General features: G+C 40.2%; 1 protein-coding gene across 1 annotated transcript in view; it reads right to left on the reverse strand.

The window, feature by feature from the left end:
• kif28 (kinesin family member 28) overlaps window positions 1-10,961 on the reverse strand; it is a 67,680-nt gene that overhangs the window by 24,192 nt on the left and 32,527 nt on the right. The window contains exons 11-13 of the mRNA XM_043696754.1: window positions 8,075-8,165; window positions 5,000-5,060; window positions 1,944-2,067 (exon numbers count right to left, since the gene is read on the reverse strand). Coding sequence (XP_043552689.1) covers window positions 1,944-2,067; window positions 5,000-5,060; window positions 8,075-8,165 — 276 coding nt within the window. The remainder of the gene's footprint in view (window positions 1-1,943; window positions 2,068-4,999; window positions 5,061-8,074; window positions 8,166-10,961) is intronic.

The raw sequence follows: 10,961 nt of genomic DNA on the forward strand, positions 1-10,961 counted from the left end.
TGATTAGTGGTTAAGTAATAAATTATCTTGTTAAGTATTTCAATAGAGTTAAAGTTATACCAGTTCCTTTTCTGTATTTTAACTGTGTTGTAAGAATGAAGTGTGTTTTGATTAAAGCCTAATGGTGGACCTATCGAATCACATCTGGAACACAGCACCTTACACTTACCTTTAAACAAATATAAAAGTTAGGGTCTAGGTTATTCTTACAATACTTTGGTGGTGGAGTCTGGTCTAGTCCACAATACCAATGAGAGAAGGCCTAACCAACTCAACCTTTTCCCATCCATACTCAGAATCAACCTAGTGAACCTTATCTACACTGCCTCCAAAGTCAATATATCTTTCTTTAGTTAAGGGAATCAAAACTACTCACTGTATTCTAAATATGGTCTGTGGTGGGTCCTTGTATAATTTTAGCAAGACCTCCTAATTGTTATACTCCATTCCACTTGCCTTCCTTTTTGTGATAAGTAGAAATGTAGAAAATAATAATAGATCGTTTGGCCCTTCAAACCTGCTCTTCAATACGATCATGGCTGATTATCCAACTCGGTTCCTTTTTCCTGTTTTTTTCCCTATATCCTTTGTCACCTGCAGCTTAAGACATATCTAACTCCTTCATAAAAACATTCGATGTTTTAGTCTCAACTGCTTTTCTGTGGCAGAGAATTTCACAAGCTCATCATTCTCTAACTAAAGGTTAATTTGGGAGGTGGAATGGGTAATGTACCTGCCTCTGAGTCAGAAGACCTAAATTTATATTCCATTCCAGGACTTGATGAGTGCTCATAACACCACTGAAGAAGGTGATAATAGGTTTGTAATTTCTTCTTCCAACATGCTTGCAATGGTAAGAGCAGGAGAAATTCCTGATCAGCTAGAGGAGTCTTTACCATCGCCATTTATAGCTCTGGACTACACCATGCATGTAAAAATGCATGTTGACACAATAACATGCGCTCTTTGAGAGATTGATAACACAGCATCACCAGTTAATTGATAGCTTCAACAGCCAATGCCATGTCTGACTGGGTTTATATCTTGTCCATGAAAGCACTGTTTCTTACATTAGCATTCCAAATTCTTACATTTACAGTGGACTACACCCGAAGGCTCAGTTGTTCCAAGCTATTGTTTATTTGCTCATGTTTTATGCCTTTTCCCAGCATTCCCACTACTGCTGTTATTCACTAAGATTGGGACCGCCCTAATATTTCTGCATCTTCAGCTACAGACCACTAGAATTTTGTTTTCCTTTGTCAGAGTCCCCACCACCTCCACATCTTACGGCGCTCATCTGATCATCCCTGAAACAGTTGCCATGGAATCTTTGCATCCACCTGAGCAAATAAGTGGGGCCTCAGTTCAATATCTCATTCAAAAGACGGCACTTTGAACAGTGCAGCCCTCCTTCAATGGAGAGTCCAAGTGGATTTTTGTGTTCAAGGTCTGAAGTGAGACTTGCACACAAAACCTGTAACTTAGGGGTGAGATCCACTATTGGCATGTATTACACTACATGTAATTATTTCATCAAATTTATTCCTTCTTGAAATGTGGGTGTAATGTATTTACTGCCAATCCCTAATTGTGCTTGAACTGAGTAGCATGCTAGGCCAAAACAAAGGCCAGTTAAGAGCTAACCACATTGCTTTGGGTCTGGACTAACATGTAGGCCGGACCAGGTAAGTACAGCAGATTTCCTTCATAAACATTCATAAATCAATGAGCCAATCAATGATACCGTTCATAGTCATCATCACTGCGAGTGACTTGCAATTCCTGTTTCTCCTTAATTAAATTTAAGTTCCACCAGTTGTCCATTTGGGATTTAAATCCACATCCTCAGGGTGTTAGCTAGATGAGTGACATTACCATCATGGCACGATCTCCCTTACATCTCCACAAAGTACCATTTCTTTAAAATAAGAGAGAATTACCAAATGTTTAAGTGGAACTTTGGTAAGGAGAAGGGCTCCATTTAAAATCAATTTAGCTTGTCCACACGGCTCCAGTGTTACTTTATTATCTAGATTTGTGATGATGGCATGTTTATCAGCAACACTAAAGAAGAAAAAAGCCATTAGATCAATCATTTTTACTCAAGCAATAAAGGCTTCACAATATGCATACTACTGTGTTATACAAAAACACAAGGACTGGGAGCAGGAGTAGGCCATTCAGCCCCTCAAGCTTGCTCCACCATTTGATACAAATGTCTCTGATCTCAGCCTCAACTCTAGCTTACAACCCACTCCCCATAACCCTCCAACCCATTACTATTAAAAATCTCCTTAAATTTACTCAATATCCTGGCATTCACCACACTCTGGGTGGTGAATTTCTCAGATCCATGACCCTTTGAGAGAAGGAATGTCTCCTCATTTCTGTTTTAAATCTGTTACCCCTTAGTCTAAGACCAAGAGGAAACATCCTCTCTACGTCTACTTTGCCCATCTCCTTTAGCCTCTTATCTACCTCATTTAGATTAGATTAGATTAGATTCCTTACAGTGTGGAAACAGGCCTTTCGGCCCAACAAGTCCACACTGACCCTCCGAAGAGTAACCCACCCAGACTCATTCCCCTACATTTACTCCTGACTAACGTACCTCACACTATGAGCAATTTAGCACAGCCAATTCATTTAACCTGCACATTTTTGGATCTCCTCTCATTCTTCTAAACTCCAGACAGTATTGGCCTAAACTGTTCAGTCTTTGTTCATAAGACAAGCCCCTCATCTCTGGAATCAATCTAGTGAACTTCCTCTGAACAGCCTCCAATGCAACTTCATCCCTCTTCAAATAAGGGGAAATAATTTCTCTCCATTTAGATAATAAGTTACATTTCTATTCTTCTGACTGAAATGGATAATCTCACACTTATCCATGTTAAACTCCATCTGCCAAATTGTGGCCCACACACCCGACCTATCCATATCCATCTGTAAATTTCCTTATTTCTTACTTTCCACATATATTAGTGTATCTGCAAATTTGTCTACAGTACTGTCCATCATCCAAGTCGTTAATACAGATTATAAGTTGTTGGTGCCTGTGGCACCCCACTAGTTACATCTTATCATCCAGAAAAAGATGTATTTAGCCCAATTCTCTGCTTTCTGTTGGCTAGCCAATCCTTTATCCAAGCTAATAAATTACCTCTAACCTCATGTGTCCTTACCTTGTGCACTAACCTTTTGCGTGGCAACTTATCAAATGAATTCTGCTACATGCTACAGCTACTGGATGCCCATCATCCACGTTGCTTGTTACATCCTCAAAGAAATCTAGCAAATTCGTCAAACACGATTTGTCCTTCATAAAACCATGCTAAATCTGACAGATTGTGGTTTGACTTTCTAAATGTTCTGTTACTCCTTCATTAATAATGAATTCTAACAATTACTCAATGACATGCAACAGCTTACAGTGTAACCGTCTATAACAGTTTAGAAATTCCCAGCACAGACAGAGGCCATTCAGCTCATTAAGTATGTGCTTGAGCAATCCACCTATAGCTTTGCTTCAACTCTTTACCAAATTTTCTATTAAAAATGTAATGGTCCCTGGCATTTACACTCGATGTGGTAAAGCAATCCTTCTTCCAAATATGGATACAGAAATTTCATGTTTAATTTCCTTTGCAGCAATCATTGTCTCCCCACCTAGAATATGTTTTTCCTTATTGACTTCATCAATTTCTTCATTGTCTTTTTTAAAAAAACCTCTAGTTGAACTTCCTTTGGGCCAGTATAAACTGTCTCAGTATCTTGTGTCACATCCCTGGTAATGTTTGGTGAGTCTACACATCTGCTTTCTCTGTAATGTTCATCCTATAATGTGGTACCTAAATATGAAAACAGCATTCAACTTGCAACTTAATCAATCTTTTGAAATAATTTGTTACTTTTTGTACATTACTAGTTTTTTTGAAGCCTACCCTCACACATTTAGAGATTTATTTAGTTGAAATCCTGTGATTCCGTTTTATTCAATCACTTGAGCCTCTTGTCTTTGTGTTTTCTTTTCTCAATGCTTCATCTTAAAGGACATTGGCCATCTGTCTGCCCATCTATAACCTGCTTTCCCAAAAACTTCCTCATAGGAGATGTTTTAAGATTCAGGCATAAATTCCGAGAGTATTTTTTGACAGGTCATTCACCATGGCAGGGAGTAGGAAACACAGCCTGACCTGTTAATGCCTTTACCTGATATCCATGTACATGTCCACTATCCAGCAGAAATTACCGGATAACAATGAGGAGCAGCATTCTCAGACTGGGGGGACTGAATGGCTTGCCACCGTGACTTGGCTGTGATTGCCTAATGATTCCCCTACAAAGAACCTTGTAACTTTGAAAAGAGAAGAGAAACCTTGAACCTCAAACCTGTCTTCTACGAATGAGGAGATCTTGGATCACCGTGGGCAGTGTCCCAATCTGCAAGCTGAAACTCTGGGTTTCAGTCTCATTTCAGGACTTGACAGCCATGGAAAGTGTGTTTATAATGCAGCTTATGAGGCTAATTATCAACTCCAAACCTTTCCATCACATGCCAAGGTAGTAAGAGTGGAAGAGACTCCAGGTCATCAATGCACTGTGATGCCACTTAGGTTATAACTACTGGCTTCAAGCTGGTGACCTGTTCCAGGAAACACAAACTACTGTAAACAGATATAGGCATGGGCTTTGCTTCCCTCATGTGTTTCTAGACATGAGAGTTTGTTTTGGTCCATATGACTTGATACTAATAGAGGCAGCTCTTCTTCCTAACTAATATGAGGAATGCAAAGCATCACCTTCCTAAAAGAAGAAAGTACCACATAATAATTACTTAGCTAGCAAATCTGCAAATATAAACAGCATTTCATTTACATACTATCACTGTCAATAATCTAGCAACTTGTTGGTACTTTGCAAGAAACTTCCAGTGTCTGTTCCATAATCTATAAGCACATTTTTTAAAAGAAATTATATTGGGGTTTCAACATACCCGAAACCTTTAATAACAATGGCCTGTGGGAATCTTGCAGATTGTCCAATGACAGTCTCTCCTGGAACAAAACACAGGCATTCTAGAATCTACAGTGCATTTGAAATATCAATGAAGGCGTAACATATTTTTAAATTGGATGCACAGGAATTAGGTACCATGCACATTTGTGCAAACAGGTCACGTAATTGTACTTAATCTTCCTCAGAGTGCACACAAATGCTACACTACGAGGCATTAAAATGCAGAATCTTTTGGTCCTGTTGAACTATTTGGCCATAATGTAAACTGGGTGACTCCATCATTTTGTAATTTTTACTTCCGACTAAAGTATTTTCTTTAGGCCCATTGGTGCTAAATTGCTTCTTCAATGCCCAGGTGTAGTAACATGGAAGCATAGATCTCAACTCGTCAAATCTGCCTTGTTTTTCAATAAGATCATGGTTGGTCTGATCATTGTCTGATCTCAACTTTCCTGTCTGTCCTCCATAACCCTTGCTTCCTTTTCCATTAGAAATTTGTCTAATTCCGCCTTAACTAAATTCAATGACCCAGCCTCCATTGTCTCCTGGGGAAGAGAATTTCACAGACAAACGATCTCAAAAAAAGAGATCTCGTATTTTTAAATTATGCCACCTCGTTCTAGTCTCACACACAAGAGGAAACATTCTTCTAGATGTCAAATCCTCTCAGGAAGATATTCTCCAAGAATTGCAGAAGTGTTACACTATTGAAGGAGGCCATTCAGCCCATTGTGTCTGCACCAATTTCCCATATCTTTGTTCATTATTTCTATCCATATAAACTTCCAATGCCCTCTTGAATATGTCATTTGAACCTGCCTCAATCATATTTCTAGGCAATGCATTCCATACCCTAACTCCTCACTGTGTGTAAAGGATTTTTCTCATAATACATTCTCCTGTTGAAAATCAATTTAAATCTGTGTCCTCTGATTCTTGATCCTTTTATGAGCAGGAACAATTTCACCCTATCTACTCTGTCCAGCCCCCTCCTGGTTTTGAAAATGTCTAACCAGATCTCCTCTCAGCTTTCTTCTCCAATGTCTTTAATCTATCCTCAAAACTGAAGTTCCTCTTCCCTGAATCCTTCCTTGTAAGTTGCTTTTGCACTCTCTCCAATGGTTTACATAACTTGGATAATGTGCCAATCAGCTGCGCCCTCATTCTTCAAAAGTTATAGGCTCAACCTGTTCTGTCTCTCTTCATAAAATAAGCCTTTCATCACAAGAATGAGATGAGTGAATCTTTGCTGAACTGCACCTTACTCAATTATATCAGTCTTAAATAATTAACATGATTATTTGGTTAAGAATAGTCAGAAAAATCAGACTTGTTTGCCTCAGGATTTTCTGCTAAATCATTTAAAGACAAGATGAAAATCATGAATGAACCATTGGTGCCCATTTGTTTAAATGTTGCCAACTGAGCCTGAGCTCTCACATCTGGATGTAGAAAAAGAAAATCTCTGCTGGCCCTCACACACATTTATCTATTGTGATAGTCAAAGAAAACTTCATTTAGTTGTTCCCTGCAAATGAGAGATTTTAGTCTTGATCATGTTACATTGCATCTCACAACACACCAAATTTCGGATTCAGATTTGTAGTATTTGAGAAGGGGAAGGCTGTGCAATGTCAACCTCTTGATTGGTGAGTGTGCAATCAGTTTCAGAAAAAAAAGGAGAGTGGTCAAAGTAAATCATTCATAAGAGGAATGAAATGAAAGGACACAACCAAAGCATGCCATTGACACACATCACTGAAATAAAACAGCAGATTAACCTTTCTGATATGGAATGAAACTTGCATGTTCATGAAATGCTAAAAGATGATGGGGAATGGGAGATGGTGGTGAGCTAAGGGACAGGCAGGGTTAAGGTACGGTGGGGGAGGGATAATATTAGGACCATGGCTTGAGTCCTGACAATGCATCACTGATCAGGAAAATTCACCACAAATCTTAAATTGAATCACCAAGCCCTGGGAATGATATCAGGAGGGTGAAGTGGGAAGACTTGACCTTTGTTTTAAGTTGTGCTCTCAGTGCCTATTTCACATTAGAAATGACTGATTATCCCACACTGAAACAGAGGAATATGGGAGCAGGAGAAGACCAATCAGTCTCTCACACCTGCTCTACTGTCCATCATTGATCATCTACCTGAACACCATAATCCTGTGCTGTCTCTAAATTGCTTGACAGCTTTGATATTAGAAATCATTTGCTCTCTGGCTTGAAGACTGTCATTGACTGAGCTTCCACAGCCCTCTGGAGTAGAGGATTCCAAAGATTCACCACCAGCTTCTCATCTCAATCTTTAATAGCTTGCCTTCAGACAGGTGCTCCCTGGTTCTGGGAGCCCACAGACAATCTTTTCTGCACTGACCCTGTCAAGCACTGTCAGAATTTTGTCTGTCTCTATGAGATCATCTGTCGGTCTTCGCAAACTCCCAAAAACACAAGCTCCTCAATATCTCCTCACAGGACAGTCCCACCATCCCAGAAATCAATCTGGTAGACTGTCAGGGGGGAGAGTTTGTAGCATCACCACCTCCAGATCAGCAGCTCCAGGTTCAGTTCCACAATGGGACTTGTTGGCTTTGGAAGTTGCATCCATAACATGGCCAATCAAGTTGCCTGTAAATCTTGCCAGCACAGCTGATGGTAAAAGCAGGAGAGGCTGCTGGCCAGCCATGATGTCATTGGCAAACCACTGCAGCAGTTTGCAAATCATAACAATGGACAGGTACAATAGAAGTTCATGGCTATTAATGCCCCCTGAGAGTATGGTGTCTGAAGAGACAAGATATTAGGGAAGAGGACAGTATATAATGCCTACAAATGGAAGCAAGACTGCCCTCGAAACAAATTAAGTTTTTTTTTCAAAAGTTTAAAATACACCAGATATTATAGTTGCAGAACAGCATCAAATCGGTTTAAGTGGCAAAGTGGATTGACTCTAATCCAGGTGTAGCTAAAAAGAATGATCAGGAGGTCAGCCAATAAAATCTGTCTGTGGATGTGGACACAGAAACACAGGGGTAGAGATTACCATCTTGGATGAAGAGGTGGACAAAGCCAGAGAGCTGAGGGTCCACATTGACATTCACCAGATAGGGGAACATCTGAATCATACGCCTTTCCTAGAAGACAAATTTACAAACAAATTATGATGTTTTCTGTTACATTTCTTTGACAACAGCATTTTCCAAGCCCTCAAATTCTACCACCTTGAACATCAATATTTATTACATGGCCTGTGAGCATTCTTTCCCCAATCCTGCTCACTGCTTCTTTCCTGTTCATTCCTCCCCTCACTCGATAACCCTCCCTCTCACCTTCTCACTCCAGCTTACTGCTTGTCTCCTACTCACTGCTTCCTTCTCGTCTGATCACTGATTCCCCTCACTTGCTGCTTTTCTTTCTGATGGTCCCATAGGAAGCTGTTCGCACTCCCTTGCTCATTTCCTCCTTCTCACCAGTCCGCTGCCAAGCCCTCAGTCAGCACAAGGGCTTAGGGGAGGATAGTGGCAAGGTAGCAGGAGGCTTGAGGAGGGAATGCCTGCCCAAACACCACTGCACTGTGGGTGCACCTCAAACACAGGAATGGGTAGTTCAAGAAGGGGACTGACAAGCTTTAGATCTGAAGCAGTTTGGTAAGGACATTTGAAACTTATTTAAAATACCTTGGGTTCTGTAATTGCTTTTAAGAATGTTCGAATAGACTTTAAAGAGCTTGTGTCAATTAGAAAGGGATCAGTTTTAATTTTTTTAGATAATAAAAAAACTGGAACATGTCACATGATTACCCCTGACCTGGAAGCGGTACCAATAGGAAGGAATCCAAAGAATATGTGGCTCGCAGACTCAAAGGAGAACTGGAGGCAAAAGGTGATCAGCACACAGGAGACTTGGAAGCACTGTTTGAGTGGGCTAAGGTTGAAAGCTTGGAAGATCATGTGAATAGAGTACCAGAAGTACCCAATGGGGTAATTATTAGCTGGCAGGTCGAAAAGGAATCCTGAAAAGCTACACTATTATGATTGTCATGACCCAAGGGGGAGAAGTTTTGGAATACTACAATTTCAGTCTACCTGCTGCAGGAAACTTGCTGTAAAACTTGAAAGCATTCAGAAAACATTTACAACGATGTTGCCAGGGTGGGAAGGTTTGAGCTATAGGGAGAGACTGAGTAGGGGCTATTTTCCTTGGACAATCAGAGGCAGAAGGGTAACCTTATGGGGTGGCATGGTGGCTTAGTGGTTAGCACTGCTGCCTCACAGCGCCAGAGACCCAGGTGCGATTCCAGCTTTGGGTGACTGTGTGGGTTTCCTTTGGGTGCTCCAGTTTCCTCCCACAATTCAAAGATGTGCAGGTTAGGTGAATTGGCCATGTTAGTCAGGGTTAAAAAAAAGGTAGGGGAATAGGTCTGGGTGGGTTACTGTTTGGAGGGTCAGTGTGAACTTGTTGGGCTGAAGGGGCTATTTTCATATTGTAGGGAATCTAATTTAAGATCATAGAGATATGACTTGCTGATGAATTCCTATCCATGTTAGTCTCCGGACTAAACTGGATTGCAGTAGGCAGCTCTCCATAAGTGTTTCAAGGCAAACTAGGAATGGGCCATAAATATTGACACAACCAGCGCCATCCATATCTCATTGGTGAATTTTAAAAAAACTTCTCAGTGTAAGTAAAAAACAGCATAGTGTGGAATAGAACAGTTGTTGCCATCAATTTTGCATGTAGCCGTGTAAGAATGTCTTTATCGAATTGACAATTTAAAATGGCATTTATCCTCTATTTGAAGAATCATCTTCTTTTTAATTTGTCTTTAATTTGCATTGGTCCTGATTTGTATTGAGAAAAACCACAAAACGTGATACAGTAAGTTTTGCTATAACACGGAGTTCCATTCACGTGCAATCCAGTGTTGTAAGAAAATCATGTAATAGCAGCACCATCTAAACTAATGGGGCTGGAATCTCATTATAACCAAGACTTTAAAAGTTCACGCTATAGAAACAGTGTGCTCAATTCATCCATCACATTATAGCGAATTCGCATGAACAAAGCATGCTTTATAGCAGAACGACCTGTATCTTGTTGGTAATTTCTTCATGGAGTAATTGTTTGGTAGATGGCACTATTTCACTTTATTGGTCTCCCATGGGGATCAGAACAACACCTTCTGACACTCAGTTAAATGTGAATAATAAATGTTGTCCGGGCCAATGAGGTGCACAAATAAATCAAATCATGAATTATTCAAGAAGGCTGGAATAAATTGGCATTGCCAAGTACATTCTCGTGATTCACTTGTCTATAAAAAAAGCAAAACAACTGCTGAAATGAAGACAGGTGTGCTGCATTATGAATGGTTTCTTTATACTTGCGCTGTGCTGCAGACTTCTGGTCTCTCAACACACATCTCTTTGGGTACAAAGCTTCCTCTGCGGAAAGGGATCCAGCAGGTGGAGCTATTTTATTGATATTTGATTTATTTGAATTATTGAGCCTTCCACTCTTCCAGCTCAAATTTATATCATTTTATTTTTTTAAATGATAATTGTCCTGTCTGAGCCCTGGCATTAACTTTTTGACAGATGACCCCATTTTTGATTTTTTTTTCCTTATCCATTCATGAAGTCAAACAGTCAGGGCAGGCAGGGACAAGGTAGGACTAATATATTAAACTGCATTTATTTCAATGCAAGGGGCCTAACAGGGAAGGCAGATGAACTCAGGGCATGGTTAGGAACATGGGACTGGGATATCATAGCAATTACAGAAACATGGCTCTGGGATGGGCAGGATTGGCAGCTTAATGTTCCAGGATACAAATGCTACAGGAAGGATAGAAAGGGAGGTAAGAGAGGAGGGGGAGTGGCATTTTTGATAAGGGATAGCATTACAGCTGTGCTGAGGGAGGATATTCC

This window comes from Chiloscyllium plagiosum, chromosome 9 (assembly GCF_004010195.1).
Source record: "Chiloscyllium plagiosum isolate BGI_BamShark_2017 chromosome 9, ASM401019v2, whole genome shotgun sequence".
Lineage (NCBI taxonomy): Eukaryota > Metazoa > Chordata > Chondrichthyes > Orectolobiformes > Hemiscylliidae > Chiloscyllium > Chiloscyllium plagiosum.